This window comes from Accipiter gentilis, chromosome 29 (genome assembly GCF_929443795.1).
Source record: "Accipiter gentilis chromosome 29, bAccGen1.1, whole genome shotgun sequence".
NCBI classification, from domain to species: domain Eukaryota; kingdom Metazoa; phylum Chordata; class Aves; order Accipitriformes; family Accipitridae; genus Astur; species Astur gentilis.
In genome coordinates, this window is record NC_064908.1 from 4,476,267 (window position 1) to 4,492,965 (window position 16,699).

The 16,699-nt window shown below is 59.0% G+C and overlaps 1 protein-coding gene across 6 annotated transcripts in view; it reads right to left on the reverse strand.

The window, feature by feature from the left end:
* Window positions 1-11,298: 11,298 nt before the first annotated feature.
* The window catches only part of FOXP4 (forkhead box P4), a 62,835-nt gene continuing 57,434 nt past the window's right edge, over window positions 11,299-16,699 (reverse strand). For all 6 annotated transcript variants that reach the window (XM_049832695.1, XM_049832690.1, XM_049832691.1 and 3 more), the window contains 4 exons: window positions 12,712-12,833; window positions 12,519-12,585; window positions 12,198-12,364; window positions 11,299-11,970 (listed from right to left, as the gene is read on the reverse strand). In XM_049832695.1, coding sequence (XP_049688652.1) covers window positions 11,826-11,970; window positions 12,198-12,364; window positions 12,519-12,585; window positions 12,712-12,833 — 501 coding nt within the window. In that variant the 3' untranslated portion in view covers window positions 11,299-11,825. The remainder of the gene's footprint in view (window positions 11,971-12,197; window positions 12,365-12,518; window positions 12,586-12,711; window positions 12,834-16,699) is intronic.

Below are 16,699 nucleotides of genomic sequence, written 5' to 3' on the forward strand. Positions count from 1 at the left end.
ACCGTCCTGCCCAACCTTGCCGTGCCGGGCGCTGCAAATCACAGTCCCTGCTTGGTGGGTTGGGATAATAGGGATGCTGACACGGACAGAACCCCGAGTGCTCCCTGCCCAGGCACCGGTGGGTGCGTGGGGAGCAGCACAGGGTGCAGCGTGGGGTGCAGCACCGTGCACCCTCCGTCCCGGCCGCAGAGAGCCTTTCCCTGTGCATCGCTGCCACTGAGGGTGAAGCATCAATTGACACCACGACACCCCGTCCCTGGGGGGGGGCCACCCCGGCGCAGGTCACCCCACCAGGAGCCAGCGGCTGGATCATTTCCTTCACCTGACACCGCCGCGCTGGCAGCAGCCCCAGGAGGACCCAGCCAGCTTTCCACAAGGGTTCATTAAAAGCAGCGTCCAAGCGCGGAGCCGGCAGCGGCGGTGACGGCGAGCGGGGCCGCGGGGTGTGCCGGCATCACCGGCCTCTGAGGCAGTGTCTGTGAGTCACACCGGGAACACGCCAGCCCCACGCGCTGCCGCCGCACATTCCTCTCTGTTTACCTGCTCAGACACCCGTGAGCCTGGCCCCACCGAGGCGGACGCACCCTCGCTCCTCCCGGGCAGCCCCAAGGGACGTGGTCCCACCGGGCAAAGGTGCTTCTTGCAAGAAGGACCCAACAGCCCTGGGATTGCCTTGAACCTGGGGAAGAAGAAGGGCGGCTGCCCCGCGTGGGTGATGCTCTGCCTTGGGGAGGACGGAGCCCGGAACGTGGGTACCACGAGCTCGGCTCAGGCCATGAGGCTGCACAGCCGGGTGGGGATTAGCAGCACTTTTCCTCTGTGCTGACAGTTCGGCCTGATAACCCAGAAAAGAAAAAGAATTAAAGAGTACTTGGGAAGCTGAGTCATGGCTTTGGTGGCCCAGGATTTCCCTGCCGTGCAGCCCTGGCTTTGGAGGGGGAAAGGAGCTCCCCAGGGCGGCTGGCAGACACCCGGGCACAGTGGAACATGCAGCAAAGTGCTTTGCAGGGTTTTTGGGGCCGGAGAGCAGCAGGGCTTTATCGACAGCAACACCAGGGCCGTGGTGCTGCCTGCCCCGTGGGCCATCCCGCTGAGACTCCCGTGTCCTGAGTGGGGACACCGCTGGCCTCAGAGGCGCAGCATCGCTCCCCCTCCAAACGAAAGGGATTACACCGAAGCCAAAGGCAGGATCCAACCTCGCAAAACAACTCTGCACCGTCCTTTCTTTCACCACCCGTGTCCCTTTGCTGTAAGGCAAAATGCTGCCCATGTACCTGCTCCCGGTGCCCCGGAGCTCTGCCGTCTCCCTCCGAGACTGGGCAGGATTCATCCCATCTCGGCACAGCATGAAGATGGCTGACAGCGGGGCTGCTTTCTGCTGCCTTAACTCCCAGCTTAGCCTTCCTCCGCCGTCCCCCCCGCCACCTCCTCGCTGCCTCCTCCCATCGGGGTTTCTCTCCTGCCGTGTCCCACGTTCATTCAGAAGCAGGAGGCGAAATTTGGCAAGTGTAAACGAAGGGCAGCCGGGGCCCAGCCTTCCCCGACCTCTCCTTAGCATGTTGCATCGCAGGGACGGTTCGAGCACGTCACCGGCGGCGCCCGTTGCCCGCAGCATCTGGGCGAGCGGCTCAGCTGGCCCCGCTGCTGCTCGCCCATGAAGCGCCCTGGAAAAAAAAGAACCTGCTGCTGCTTTGCATCGGTGTTGCCCGACAGCGATGAACCAGCCTCCAATGCTCTCCCTCGCTGCGGGGCTGCTGGTCCCTGGGCATGGTGGTCCCACGGGGGCTCCAGCCCCATCCCTGTACTGGAAAGCTCCAGGGATGGAGGTGAGCGGGAAGCGAGGTCTCTCGCAGGGGTTACAATTTGCTCAGCGATGCTGAGTACCCAACGTGCTGACAAGAGCATTTTCCACAAGAACAAGTATTTTTTTTCCCCAAAGTGTTGTCCTATCTAAAGAAAACTCCCCCCCCCGAGCAGTTTTAGCATGGTGCTGGGGTGGGCAGGATGGGGCCTGGGGGCACCCTGCAGTGTACAAGTACAGTCCTGCAGCGATGACACCTGGATTAATCCTGCGATCCACCCGGGACTGCTGCACCCCGAGGAACACTGTGGGAGCTGGCTGTATTTTGGAAAACAAGGCCATTTCTGTAGGTGTGTGACTGCACTGACCCACATTCACAAACCCTGGCATCAGCCACCGCTCCGAGCTCCTCTGCGGCCAAAGTAAATCCATCCGAGTCCTCCCAGCTCCCGGTTGCGTCTCCGGCTCCTCGGTGGAAGCAGGGTCTGTGCCCCATTGCCCCCGGGTCTCCTGCTCCCCGTTTACCCCATAGCTCCCCATCATCCGGACTGGGGGTGGCGCGGAAGAAGGGGGCAGAGATTTAAACCTCCCTGACCTTCCCGACTCTGGCGAGGATTTAGCACTAAAGCCTCGACTTTGCAGTTCAAAGAGGGTTTTGCAACATTCCCGGCATCTATCCCTCGGCGAACCCTTTGCAGTTTCGAAAGAAAAATAAATAAATAAGAGAAAATGCGTGCAATCCGAAAACAAAAAAAACACCACCCCAGCACCCAGCCACAGCGTGCGGTTAACCTGCCATGAATGGGACTGTAGATTTCGGCTGTGTCTCAGCACAGAGCCAGGCTGTGCAGACTGAGCCGTGTTTGCTTAGGGTCCAAGCCATAACCCCCTGATCTGTCTAGCATAATTACCAGTCGCTGGGCGCACACAAAATCTCTAAACAAAATAACCTTCTCAAACCCTTCTGTGCAAAGCGGGCGGGGAGGGGGGGAAGGAGAGGCGCTGCCTCGCTGGGTTCGCAGTGAATGACCCCACTGTTTTAGATTTTCTGCTAAAAGATTTTGATGAGTCACGAGCTATTTCTGTAAATAATAAAAAAAAAAAAAAAAAGGAAATGGACATTTAAAAAAAAAAAAAAAAAGGGGCCCCATGAACATTCATCTTTTGAAGATGGAAAAATTAAAGACTTCCCCCCTCCCCTCCGCGCCACGCTCTGTCCCCAGGGGGGTTGTGTGCAAGCGCTGTTTTTGGGGAGGGGAGGCAGAGGCACATAAGCAGCCGCGGGAGCATCGTGCGGTGAACGTCGGAGCAGCCCCACCGCTGCCACCCACCACAGCCACTCTCAGGGGGATAAATCACGGGGGACCACGGCTTGGGGGGCTCGCCGGTCCCCCAGTGCTGGGGAGGGGGTGAGCGGGCTACATCCCAGCTGGGCAAGGGACTGAGCATCACCGCGGTCTTTTGCAAAGAAGGAAACTGAGGCACGAAGAAGAGGATTGCTGAGGAGGATACGGGTGCACCCGGGGATGGGGAGGTGACCCTCAGCAGCAGCATCCCTGACCGGGGCTGGGGACGGCAGCTCTCCCCGCTGCTGCATGGGGGGTCACGCTGAGCACATTTCTGGGCAGGGGCAGCAAAGCAGATTTGGTTTCGGGGTGGAGATCAGGCGGCCAGATCCTACCATGGGCAGCGATGCAGTGTGCTCACACTCGCCAAAAATGTCCCCTTTGTCCTCCCTCCCCGTCCTGCGCTGGGGGGACCTGCAGGCCTGGGGTTGATGTTCCAGATTTCAGCACAGACGGGTACGAACCAAGGCTGTCGGAGAGGCTGGGGTGGCAAAAGTGGAGGCTTACACCCACCAGCACCTGCTCCCCCATTCCTGGTCTTTTCCTTCCTGGCTACTAAAGCCACAGTTAGTCATTCCACTGCTTTTTGAGACCCCCCCACCCCCATGGTGCAGAGGTCTCACAGCCCCGGGCTGCAGCACATCACAGCTTGTGCCTTGCTCCGGACACGACGCGACGCTGATATTAAATCGGCCACGGTCTTTCCGCAGGGAATACAGCGCTGTCTGAGTGGCAAGAGAAAAATAAATCGGTTACAGGCACTTAAAGTATATTCAAGGGCTGTTCTGAACAGGAATTCATCTACACTGGTCCAGCAGCCCCCCAGGCAGAGGGTGGGCCGGGACCCCCAGGTGCTGCCCCTCCTGCAGCACCCTCCAGCCCCACGAACAAACCCAAAATGGGTGCAGAAAGGAGACTAAAGCTGGGAGCAAACCCGCTCTTGGCCCGTTGCAGAGCTGAGGGCTCTGCGTGTGCCCTCTGCCCACACCGCTGCAGGACCCCTTCTCAGCCCTGGTCCGAGGGGGTGGGATACAGCCACATGGCCCAGAGACCCCCCTGAGACACCAGCAGCTCGGGGAGGGGAACAGATCTCGGAGTAAGAACATTTTGGCCACATCCCTTCCTGGCCCCAGTTGCAATTCCTTAATGCTTATTTAAAAAAAAAAAAACCCAAACCCCAAACCAACCAAAAGCACTCCCTCCTTTTGGTTGTTGTTTTTAACCATTGGAAAGCCGTGCCGGCTGCGTGCATCCGAGGCAGCGACTTGTCCCCAGCCGGGGGCTCCGCTCCCAGCAGCAAACCTCACGCTGTGCTTCAGGGGTGTGCAAAAATCCCATGGATTTGGGGCAAAGCATCGAGCTAGCTGGTATCCTTGTGGGTGCGAGCTCTGGAGCACCCAGGAGGGAAGAGGAGGAAGGGAGTGGGTGCCCCCCGCCACTGTTTTCTGGGTGCATGGAGTTGCTCCGCACCCAGGAGCTGAGGGAAGAGGGTGGCTGGTCCCAGTCTCTTCCCCCATCCACGTACTGGTTTAGCAATCAAACCAAGAAAGCTTTCATGTCCACAGCAAAAAAAAAAAAAAAAAAAAAAGAAAAAAAAAAGAAAGGAAAAAAGGTTTCTAGTTTAAAAGTTAAAAGCTCTTTCTCCAAGTGTTAAATCAATCAAAGCCACATGCTCCCCCAAGTGATCGACAGCCCGCGCCCAACCGCGAGCCCCCGCGCCCTCCCCGTGGGAGCCGCTGGAGGAACGGGAACACCGGCCTCTCCGCACGGCTCCTGCACCCATGGGTGCTGGCTCAGGTCCCCCGGGGTGGGCGGCGAGGGGCTGGCGGGGGCACGTTCAGCGCACCCCCAGGAAGCCACGGGCGAGCTGGCCGCGGTGCAAAGAGCCCTGGAAAAGGGCCACTGGAAAAAAGATTAAGCGAAGTTTGGCTGAGACGGAGCAGCGGAGGGAAAGGGGATATAACAGTCTATTAATATTGGCAGGGTCTAGACGCAGATGGGAGCCAGCCATTTCGCTGGGCTGCGAACCGTGGGGCTGCGAGGCGGCTGGGGGCCGCGGTGGCGGCCGAAATCTGCTCCCTGCCCTCTCCCGTCCTCATCCCTGTCCCCTTTGCTGCTGCAGCCCTGGCCAAGACTCATGGCGAGGATATTCAGGAAAAAAAATAATGCAATGGCCAGAAGTCCCTGACGGCGAAGCCCCGATGGCCCGGGAAGTCGATTCCCCGAGGGGAGTGTCAAAACCTTGCTGTTTTGTTTTTTAAAGGGCAGATATCAAGGCTGCAAAACCTGGCCCTGCTTTCGGAGCCTCGATGAGCACCAAGTGCTTCCGAATAAACCTCCAGTCCTCCAGCTGTGGGTGCCGGGAACCCGCCTCCTCATCATCCCGGGGAGAACCGGGCTGCCACCGGGGCCGAGCCGCGGGCTCAACGGTGCCGGGTGCCGCGTGTCCGGCTGCCCGGGGGCTCTGCTGCTGGATTAAGAGGCCTCTGAAAGGCGGACATGGATGTGTTAAACATGCGGTGGAGGGGCTTCACTGCAGAACTAGTCTTAGAACAATAAAAAAAAAAAAGAGATAGGAGAAAAATTCCCTAAGAGCAGTGGCAAAACCTGTCTTACCTACTGATTATGAACTTCTTAGTAATTGTGATTTTTTCATTTGTACAGGGAGATCTCTTACCGCGGTAACTCCAGCAACTCACCTTCTCCCCAGCCTTTAGGAAAACCCTTCCCATCTCAGCAGGGTGGAGCAGGGGCTGTTTGGTGAGGAAGAGGAGGGACACTCCTGTCTGAGGTGCCATCGCACTTTTCCAGGGGCCACTGCTGCCTCACGCTATGCCGTGCCGTGCCGTGCCGTGCCATCCCACCCCACTCCATCCCATCGCAGCTGCAGGAGTCCACCAGCACGAGCCGGGTGCTGCCGAGGGCTGGCAGGGCTCTGCCCTGTAATCGGCCCATCCAGGGAAATTCAGGCACTTCCCAGGTTTCTGGGGTTCAGGGAGCAGTATGTCAGCACCCAGGGAGGTTGGGGGTACTGGGTGGGTGCTGCCGGGTCCCCTCTCCGTCCCTCTGCCCCCCTGGGGCTTGGAGGGGATTGAACTTGCAGAAAAAATGAGCATCTCCTGGCTCCCCATCAGCCAATGCAGCTCTATGGCGTCGGCTGGTGCTGACAACAAAACCCCCCGGGTTTGGCAGCTTATGGCAACTGTACAGTTCCCAGCACCATGACTGTACGGCTCCCAGCACCACAGCCATACAGGTCCCAGCACCGGCGGACGTGGGTGGCCCTGCTGCGATGCCACCAACAGCATCAGCAAACACTCCACGGGCAGGATGCGACCCCAAGGCTGACCAGCTCAGCAAACCCACCCAAAATGGGTATTTTAGTCAGTCCCCTGGGTTCAGCTGGTGGTGCTGGAAGGAGTGAGCTGGTGAGGTGTAGAATTAAGGACTTAAATTACCAGGACTGCTGTAGCCCCCCAGCTAGCCCAACACCGACAGAGCAGAGCAAGTCACTTCTCTCCCCTCTGACGTCCAGGCTGACCATCGCTCCCTTGCTGCTGAGAGCCTACAAGGATTAAAAATGCAGATTTATTTTTTTTTTATATCAATAATCATAAGAAAGCAGCCACCACAGCAGCATGATAGGTAATTTATTTTATTGCATTTTATAATGCCATTGTCCATACAGATTACATGCAGCTAGATCTACTGTACAAGGGTTTACCGTCTGCCAAAGCAGACACACGGAAGTTCAGAGTACAAATACACAGCAATGCTATTTCCTTTATACAGCACGAGGGATGCGGCAGCGAAGGCGGCGGCGGGAGAGAAAGGGTCACTTTATACACATCCTCCCTCCCCTCCACCCTCCGGCCCCCTCGGACCTCGTCCCACCTCCCCAGCGTCACCTTCCCACCCAGCGCCAAAGAGGATGGAAAAAAAAAAATAAAGGGGAAAAAAGGAAAAGGTTGTGGCAGGGCTGGCGCTTCCCCGGAGCAGCCAGGGGATGGGGATGCCCCAAATCCAGGCACCCACCTGGGGTCCCCCCAAGGCCATCGCGGGCAGCTCCGGAGAGCGGAGGGTCCCCGAGCCCCTGGCTCTGGCCTGTCCCTACCTTCCCCAACGCTTCCAGGACAAAAACCTAGATCCAGGGAGATCCTCTTGGGCTGGCCAGGTGTGTAAACAAAGCAAAGAAACCCTTTGGTTTAATGCAGGTTCAGCTGCTGCTTTCCCTTCGCCTCCACTGGCCTCCCCAGCAGCCCCCCAGTGCTATCAGCACCCCTTCCCTTCGAGCACCGGTTTCCGACCCCACTGGCTCTACCCATGCTAGCTATTCAGGGGAAAACAAAGAAATCATTGGGAAAAAAAAGGGAAAACATGGAAAACTGAGCAATTCCTTCAGTGAGAGATACCAGAAAAAATGCCTTTACTTACAGAGAGGTGCCCACACCTTCCCCTCGCAGAACTGCCCCGGGGGGCCAAGAAACAGGAAATTAAAAAAAAAAATAAAAAAAATCCAGACGAAAACCGAAAAGAACAATTCACGTTGGTAGGTTTACACCCAGCATATATATATCTCAATATATACAGACATACAATTCTGCCACACATTGCGTTTGGTCCTTTATCCTTCCTTCTCCCCCCCTCCCTGCCTCCGGCATGTGTTTGAGGTAAGACATGCAGAATTTTGTAAAATTCAAACCAGCAAAAAATAAACCAGAGGGGTGGGCGCGGGCGAGGCTGGGAAGGGACACGGTACCTGGGTTCAGATGGGACCCTGCAGAGGCGGCCGGGCCGGGTGGGGGGTAAGAGAATGAATTAAATTTACCCCTGAGTATCAAACCGGGCACGTTTCCCGTGAAATCACCCACCGTGATTCCCATTTCAGCAACGGCCGGGGAAGAGGCATCACCTGGAGCCACAGGACTTTCCAAACCTGTGCACGTGTTTAAAGAAAAAAACTCCTTTATATTTATATATTTATTTTTATATATATAATATATATAGAGAGAGTGCTCTTCGGAGCCAGGATGGCGGCTAAAGACCTATAGGAATATACGGTGCGGAGGGGAAGGCGCCAGGTTGTCCTCGCGGGGTCTGGGGGTGACGGTATGATGGTGTACGGGAATTTTGGCTGGACCCGTGGGGATCTGGAGGCACGCAGCTCACCCTGGCACTGGGAGGCCTTTTGGGGATGTCTGTACCTCTGGAAAAGCTTACAAAAAGAAATAAATCACACCCCAAGCAGGAACCACAGTGGGTGCTGGAGGGCTCGCCAATGCTGGGCGGGCTTCGTGCCTGGACCGCCTGGGTTTTGCTGAACCGTATGTGGAAACCAGGGGGTTGCAGAGCTGCTAAAAAATTAAATTTGAAGAGCGTGAGGAAGACGAGGGGAAGGGACTCAGGAAGAGCCAACGAAGGGGAGCAGCTACTGAAACAGCAAGGGGGGGGTCTGAACCCACGCAGAGCTCACAGCCCCGTGGATGCGGGGAAGGACCTGCCCACAGAACACCCCCAACCGTGGGTGGGAGCCGGGGTCGGCAGCACCCAGCACCCGCCGGTGCAATGGCTCGCAGCCCCCCCCGCACCCGTGCAAGCTCCCGAGCATCTGCGGTACCAACCGTGCCCGCACGCATCAGGCTGCAAAACCTCCCCTTCTGCGGAAAGGACAGACTACACCAGTACAAGGCCAGGTCGTTCCCAGTACGAGGCCAGGTCATTCCCTCCCCAGGAATACTGGGGTTTTCCAGACACGCTGGAGCAGCACGAGGGGTGACACTGGGTGCTGGTGCTGCCCTAAGAGGCACAATTGCTGCTCGCTGGGGGAGGATGCAAAGCAAAAACCCAAAAGCCCGATGGAGGCAGGCGATTCCCTGCCGAGGGTGAACGGCGGCCGAGCAGCGGCGGAGGCGGGGGGGGGGCCAAGGGGCTGCACCCCGACATCCATCGCGTCCACCCCTCCCCGCTCCTCCGTACAAGTAAAGCAGCAATGCGCGACGCCGGCCTCCCTCCAGCAACACCCGCCCGCGGCAGCTGTAAACTTGTTTAAAACAATAACTTAAAAGACTGAAAAAAAAAAAAAAAAAAAAAAATTAAGAAAAAAAGAAAAGAAAGCAGGTGGGGAAAATATGCGGCGCCTCCGGTCTCGCAGCTCTTTTGGAGGGACGGGGCTGCAACCCACACTGCAAGAGATGGGGGTTTGGTTCGTGTGTCCCCCCCCACTTCCCCAGCCTGGGCAGGGTCTTTGGTGTCCGGCAGAGCCCGGTGGGCGCCGGTGGCAGCGGGGACGAGCCGGGAGAGGCCGGAGGGCGAGGGGAAGCGGGTGGCCTGGCAAACCTCCTCACCCTGGTATTTTTGGCAGCAGCGATGGAGCGAGCGAGGCTGCGGCGCGGGGAGAAACACGGGTCGAGTGGAGACACCTAGCGAAGGCCGGCACGGCACCGCACGGCCACCCACGCGTGGGGCTGGGGAGGGCGGGTTTTGCAGGATTTTCTGGGGTTTTAGGGAGGGGAAAGGGCCCCCTCTGCAACATCAGCCAGGGGGGATGCTGGTGACCCCCGTTAATAGCCCCACCGGGCTGTGCCTTCCCCCCCAGCCCGGGTGGCTGCTGTTTCCCGAGGGTCCTGGAATGGCCCGGACGGTGCTGGGGTGGCACAGGACAACAAGGCTGGGGGGGGGGTTTCGGTCAGCCTCACCGCTGGCTGCAGGGGGGACCCAGGGACCCCCCCCTCCCACCGTCTCTGCAGCCACCTGGGTATCGAGGATGCACCAGGCAGCAAAAAGGATGATCCGAGGTATGTCCCGGGGACACGCCACAGGGCCAACAGCCCCTTGGGGATGTCACAGAGGTGACAAACAAGCACCCCCCCTGCCCAGGACCCGCAGCCGTGTGTTGCATTTTTAACCCAAAATGCAGCTCCCGGGGTACCAGCGCCAGGAGCCCGGCACGGGGCCGGGGGCTGCGTGCTGGGGCACTGACGCAGCCCCCACCGCCAACGTCTCAACCCAGGGGACCAGGGACGGGGAGGGACGGAGCGGCGCTTGGGGTTGTTGCGGGAGAGCCCGGAGCTGGGCTCAAAAAACGAGAGCAGCTCCACATCCATCACAGCAAATCTCCCAAGACCCCACTGCGTGCCAGGACGGCCAGTGCCAGCCCAGCCGTGCCGGGGAAGGTGCTGGTCCCCGAGGCCAGCACGGGGCACCCGGCAAGCCATGGGTGCCTGCCGGGAGGAGCCTGGCACTGGGTACCCACATCACCACCACCGAAAGAAAGAGCAGGGAGAAGAGGGGTGTTTGGTTGTGTTGTTCTCGTTATTATTAATATTTCTTTTTTTTTTTTTTTTTTTTTTTTTTTTGGCATTAATACCATCTGTTCACCTGAACTACGGACCTTCTGTCTCTAGAAATCTTTTGGTATCTTCCCATCTGGACGCACACGCACACAAAAGGATAATTAAAAGAAAAGATGAAAGCGGGAGCCCCAGCGGCAGCAGGCTCAGCTCGCTAGCCACGGCCAGGTTCAGCCGCCACGGGGTTTTACCGGGATCGGCTTTGCTACCAGCAGGATGGCCGAGCAGCGGCTCACTGCCGGGCTCTGCCCACGCCAGCTCCTCTGCGAGTGCCCCCCAGGAGAAAGCTCGGCCGGTGGTGGATGCTGCCTTCCCCGCGCCATTACCCTTCCTCGGAGACCCCATCCCGGCTTCGGAGAAGGAACCGGGGCGCGCAGGGGAGCGGGAGCCCTTTCCCTGAAGTCGAAGTCGGGCCGGTGGCCGTCCCTGCGTGGGCTGGGAGGGTGTCAGCCGACGTTGAGAAGGGAGCTGGGAGCTGTGTCCTCGCTGCCCGGCGCTGGTGGTGGTCATCACTGCTGGGTGCCACCAGTCCCCCCACCAGCAGGGACTGGGAGGGAGGGGTGGTCGGGGAGGGTGGCCAACCCGGGGCCGGCTGCTCTGCTCGCTGGGCAGTTTAGCAGCCTGTCGGAGGCGACGAGGCAAAGGGGACACAGTCCCACCGACGCGCCGGTCCTCGTCCTTCCCCAGCCGCCAGATAACGGTGCAAGCCCGACATCCGAACCATGGCAGAGGGCTCGCCCCCGTTTTTGCTGTTTCTTCCCCCGAAGCTGGGCGGAGGCAGCACGTGGGCAAGGTCCACGGTCCCTCCTAGTGCAAAACCCACTGGGGGACGGAGAGACGACGGCGGGTTCCTGCCATCGCCTTCCCTCCCCGGGGCGGTGGTTGGCGGAGGCTCGAGCATCGCCGGACGGCAGAGCACCGCAGGGGAAGAGGGGACAGAGGTGCCTTCCCTGTGCCCACCGTGCACGGGGAAGGAAGGAGGGACCATTTCGGACAGAAACAACCTACCATCCTCGTTCACCAGTCACTAACCAAGGGAGGAGGGGAGAAAAAGTCCAGCTCTTGGGTTTTTGCTTCTCGTGTCGCGGGATGTCCCCCGCGGCAGGGGTCGGTCAGTCACCGGGGCTGCAGCGCGGGGCAGTGGGGAGCGTGAGGGACGCGCCGTCGGCAACAGGTTGTTGCACCAAGGAAACCCTTTTGCTTTGTGGAAGTGCCTTTGAGAAACAGGTTAACGCCGAAGGTCACCTTGGAGAGGTGGGAGCCGTCGCTTGGTCTCCGGCCGGAAGGGTGGGAAGGGTTTGCCCCTCGGTGGGGAGGAGGAAGGGGTCCTTAGGACAAGTCTTCCACCGGCAGCTCCTCCTCCAGGTCCCTGTCGTCGGGAATCGTCACATTCTGGTTGGTGGTGGCCATCAGCGAGACAGGTCTGCTGTCGTCCTCCGCCTCAGCTGGTTCCTCCTTCACGTGCACTGGATGGCTGCAGGGAGGGAAGCCTTCAGCCTCGGGGAGCCGATCCCCCTCACCGCAACCCCCCGAAGCTCTCGGTCCAACCCTCCGCGTCTCACCTAGGGGACAGGAGCCACGGGAGGCAACAAGCACCTCCCGATGCCCAACGTACCACCGTCCCTTAGCTCCAAACCTTCCAACAACCCAGTAACACCCACCGGCACCGTCCCTCTCCCCCTCGCCGGCGGCCAGGCTGACCTGTACTGCTGCGGGGACAGGCGCGGGCTGTTGCTGCCGTTGCTGTTGACCTGCTCCACGGTGCTGCTCACGTCGTCGTGGCCCACGTGCAGCATGCCGCTGGCGGAGCTGGTGTTGATCATGGTGGGGCTGTTCAGCAGCGGGAAGCTGCTCTCTGCCAGCGCAGCCTGCAACAGAAAGCGGCGGCGGCTCGAGGCACGGAGGACGCGAGACCGGGAACCGTGCGGGCGGGGAAACGTGGCCGCGAGGGAAAACGGGACCACGGAGCGACGAAGGTTTAGTGCCCCCGCATCCCTGCCGGGGACGGGACTGGATCCTTACCTGGTAACTTGCATTAAGTGCTCCGTAACCGAGTCCTGAAATCATGTTTTTGACTAAAGTCGGACTCCTGCAGAAAGAGAGAAAGCAGGACGATGCACGGCTGAGTGCTCCCGGCCCGGGGACGGGGGTCTGGGAGCAGAGGTGGGCACGAGCGCGGCTCCCAGGCTGCGTCCCGCGGGAGAGGAGGACCCACCCTGTCATCTTTGGTGGCCTTCGCTTTTGGTACTCGTGCTCGTCGACGGTCCAGACAGCTCCCTTGACGTTCTCCACGCGCACGAAGCACTTGTGCAGGCTCAGGTTGTGGCGGACGGCATTCTGCGGGCAGAACGGGCAGGAGAGCTCAGCGGCGCGGCCCTCGCCCCGCCACCCGGACCCCTCCTCTTCCTCCCGATCCTCCTCCTCGCCCAGCCCCTGTGGGTCCCCGTGGCTCTGGGCTGTCCCGGCCACACTCGGCTTGTCTACGGCCAAATGCTCTGCAAAGCCACCCGGGGATGCTGCAAATGCTCACTCACCCCATCGGCACCGAGAGGGTTTAGGAGTTGAGCCCCCAAGGCCACTCGTGGGACACGACCCCCCTTTCATGGACCTTGGCCAGATGCCGAGGAAGATGGGGACAGCGTGGGACAAGGGACAAGTCACACCAGCAAGGAGCCGGGAGCAGAGCCACCCTCTCCGCTGCAGCTCACTCGGCGATGCTCGGCAAAGCTGGCTAATCTTTTCCTTTCTTTTTCTTGCCCCCCCCCCCCCCCCCCCCCGTTTTGGTCCTTTCCCTCCCTTTCTTCTTTACATCGACCATCTTTACATTTCTAAATGTAAAATAAAGAGACACACACGTAGGCAGACAGCACAGCCCCGAGAGATACCAGCTCCCTTTTCCCCTTCCAACTCCCTGCCATTTGCTACTGCCCCTATTTCATTACCAATTTTAATTTGCCTCTAATTAAATCCTGTGTATTTTTCCGACTCACTTGCTAATCCATGAGGGAGGCAGGAGGCTGGAGTGGAATCTCTCCGAGCTATAATTACAAAGGGCCTAATCACGCCGGGGCTCTGCCTTTGAATAAATTTCCTTGCATTAAGGTTCTCAGATTCTCTGCCTTGCAAATGAGAATGACCCCAATTTCAGGAAGTTGGCCTCGGAGGGTTTTTTTTTTTATATTTTTTTTTTTTATTTCGAGTCCTGATTCGTGATGAGAGACTAATTCGTTACGCTAAAACATTAACAGCAATTTAAAAGGTCGAACGGGGGCTGTATAAACAAAGGAGCTGGCCAACACAACAAGGCAAAAGGAGACACAAGGACTGAACCCCCCCGCACTGGAAAGTGTTAAGAGTTCCCAGAAACTCATCAAATTGCACTGTCCCCCCTTTTGCTTTTTAATTTAAGGACAAACCCAAACAAAGCTGAGCTCCTTCCCTCATCCTCCATCCCTCCATCCATCCCTCCCTCCCTCCCTCCATCCATCCTCCGGCAGCTGCCCCGTGCCCGCTGCCCACCCCGGCGTCCCCGGCTCTGCCATCGTTCCTGGCGCTGCCGCGATGGCCCCGGCAAGAGCCGGCTCACACGGTGGCGGGCGGTGGGGATGGGCAGGGTCCTGCTCCTCTCGCTGTTTGGCAGAGCCAGCCCAAAAGGAAAACTTTTCCCAGGAGCTGGTAGCTGGGGAAGGAGGTTTGGGCACAATCGGTGCTGTTTGATGTGATTTTTTTGGGGGGGAACCCCTGGGTCGCACCAGGAACCTGCTGGTTGGCAGCCGGCCCAGCTCCTCGGGCGATGCTTGGTGCGGTGTAGAGCCGGGTCCCCAGGTCCCAGCCCGGTACCATACCCAAAGGGATATGCTCCATTTGGGACATGCCCCGCCCCGGGGGCAGAAGCATCCCTCATCCTCGAACCCCATTGCTGGCATCACCCAAAGAGGAGAGGGTCCGGCTGCACTCAGCACCGCGCAGACAGACATCCCGGGGAGCTGGAAGTCCAAGAGGGACCCCAGGCATCGCTGGGCTCCCGGACCAGCAAGGGAGCAGGATGAGCCCCCGACCCCTGCTCTGTTCTCGCAGCATCTCCGCAAATATCCCACTCCCTGCCCGTGCCTGGGGGTCTGAAGTCCGGCTGGGCCTGGGTCCTGCCGCTGCCCTTGAACCCCCGTCCCCTGGCGAGCAAACACAGGACTTCCTCCCCTCGCCAGGGCCGGATCCTGCCCCGCATTCCCCTTCCTCTTTCCTGTGAGCGCAGGGGACTCCTCGTCCAAACAAAGCCCTGATTAAAGGCAAGAAGCGTGGCAAAGCCGAAACCTTTCCTGCACGTGGAGATGCAGCCCCAGCCCAGCAATGCCCATGTCCCCCCTTTCCCCCCGCCCCGGTGACACCCCCCCTGCTTTGAGGTACCGGTGGGTATGTGTTTGCAAAGGCAAAAGTGGAGATAAAATAAATCCTGGCACTGGGCAAGATGCGATTCAGCATCACCGGAGCCTGGGATACCCCTGGTGCTGGGTGACAGGCAGGGTGCTGGTCCCAGGACACGGAGGAGGTGCCAGGCGAGACCCCCCCCCCCCCTCACCGGTGACATGGGAATCCTCCCACCTAGTGTCAGGGGTGGGTCCCCTGCCTCATCCTAATGTGGCTTTTGTATTTCGACAGAGTATTTGTTCAGTACCAGACTTGGTTGCTCTGTTTGCTTCTCATCTTTGCCTTTTCTAATGATGTTTGCTTTATGCCCCTGGCCCCGCTCCCCATGCCGTGCTGGGGGGTCTCCCCATGGGCCCCCACGCCGCACCGCGGCTCTGCCCTGCCGTGGGGACGGGGTACCCACCTTGGCCCCTGGCACCCCTGCCCCATCCTGGGGGGCAGCTATGGCAGGAGATGAGGGAGAAGCCGCAGCAGAAATGGTGGTTTTCTGAAGAGCGGAAATACCTTATTTTTTCCTGCGTATCCCCCTCCTTCAAAAGAAGCCTGGCCTTGGACGCTGAAAGTTGTGAAGGGAATTATTTCCCCCCCAGCTCTTTTTAATCCCCTGCCATCCCTTTTGGTGGTGGAACAGGAAAAAATAAAGAGCAGCCAAAAGGGAACCAGAAGGGCTGGGGGATGCCCCTCTGAGACATCAACTCTGCCCTTGAGGGAGCCACAACGAAAAAAACCCCAAAACATTTACTCCTTTCAGCTAGTAAGAGGGCAGGAATAAGGCATTTTCACCTGCCATTACCTCCTTCCACAGATGGGGAAACCGAGGCACGGAGCAGGTAAAGCGCTGCCCCGGCCAGCCCCTGCTCTGCCCCACGGCGAGACACCATCCTGGGACCAGCGACGGCCACACCAGGCTCTCTGCCCCAAAGTTCCCCAACGCTTCCCACCCTCTCCCCAAACCCGGGGGTGTCCCCCCGGGCCCGGCCGGGGTGCAGCGGTGCAGCCAGCGCTGCTCCCCATGCCGTGCTTGCAGTGCTGCACGCGTGCCGTGAGGGGGACTCCAGACTGATGCAGTGTCACGGCCAGCACCAAAAACCAGCCCGGGCACCTCTGACCGCTCCTGTCCTTCTCCTTCCCACTACCATCCTCCCGCTCGGTGTGCGGGGATGCTCGGGATGGGTTGTGCCAAAGCCGAGGGCCACCCGTAGCGCTTTGGAGCCGAAAGGCCCGTTATTCACCCGAAGTTTGCTGCGGAGAAGCAAACCCCTGCTGCAGTCAGCTCTGATCTGCAGCAGCAACACACGGGGGCCCTGGGCTCCAGAAGAACCGATTCCTCCTTAACCCTTTCAAAAATGCACTATCTTGCTTGCACCTCGCTTATTCTATTTTTTGTTTGTTTGGTTTTTTGTTAGCTTCCTTCTGCCACTTTACTTCTTGCTGCTCTGAGCAGGAGGAAGCTGTGTCTCAGTAAATACATGCAGCAAGAAACAATAAATAAATCTTCCCTGGTCGGGGCAATAACCGCTCCTTTTCACAACCACCCTGCTCCTCTGAGTTGTGTTTTCTCAGTTCTCGATTTCTAAATAACCAAGGGAGGAGCAGCCTTGGCACTTGAGTGCTGCCCCAAAATTCACGGCCATCAGCCCAGGCCAGCGACAAACGGCTCCTCGGTGCCAAAAACTTTCAATACCTGCCCACACACCACCACGCACCGGGTGGGAGGACCCGACGGGCACCGGCACCCACTCGGGGTCTCGCAGCAGAGCCACGGGTGCTCCCACTCG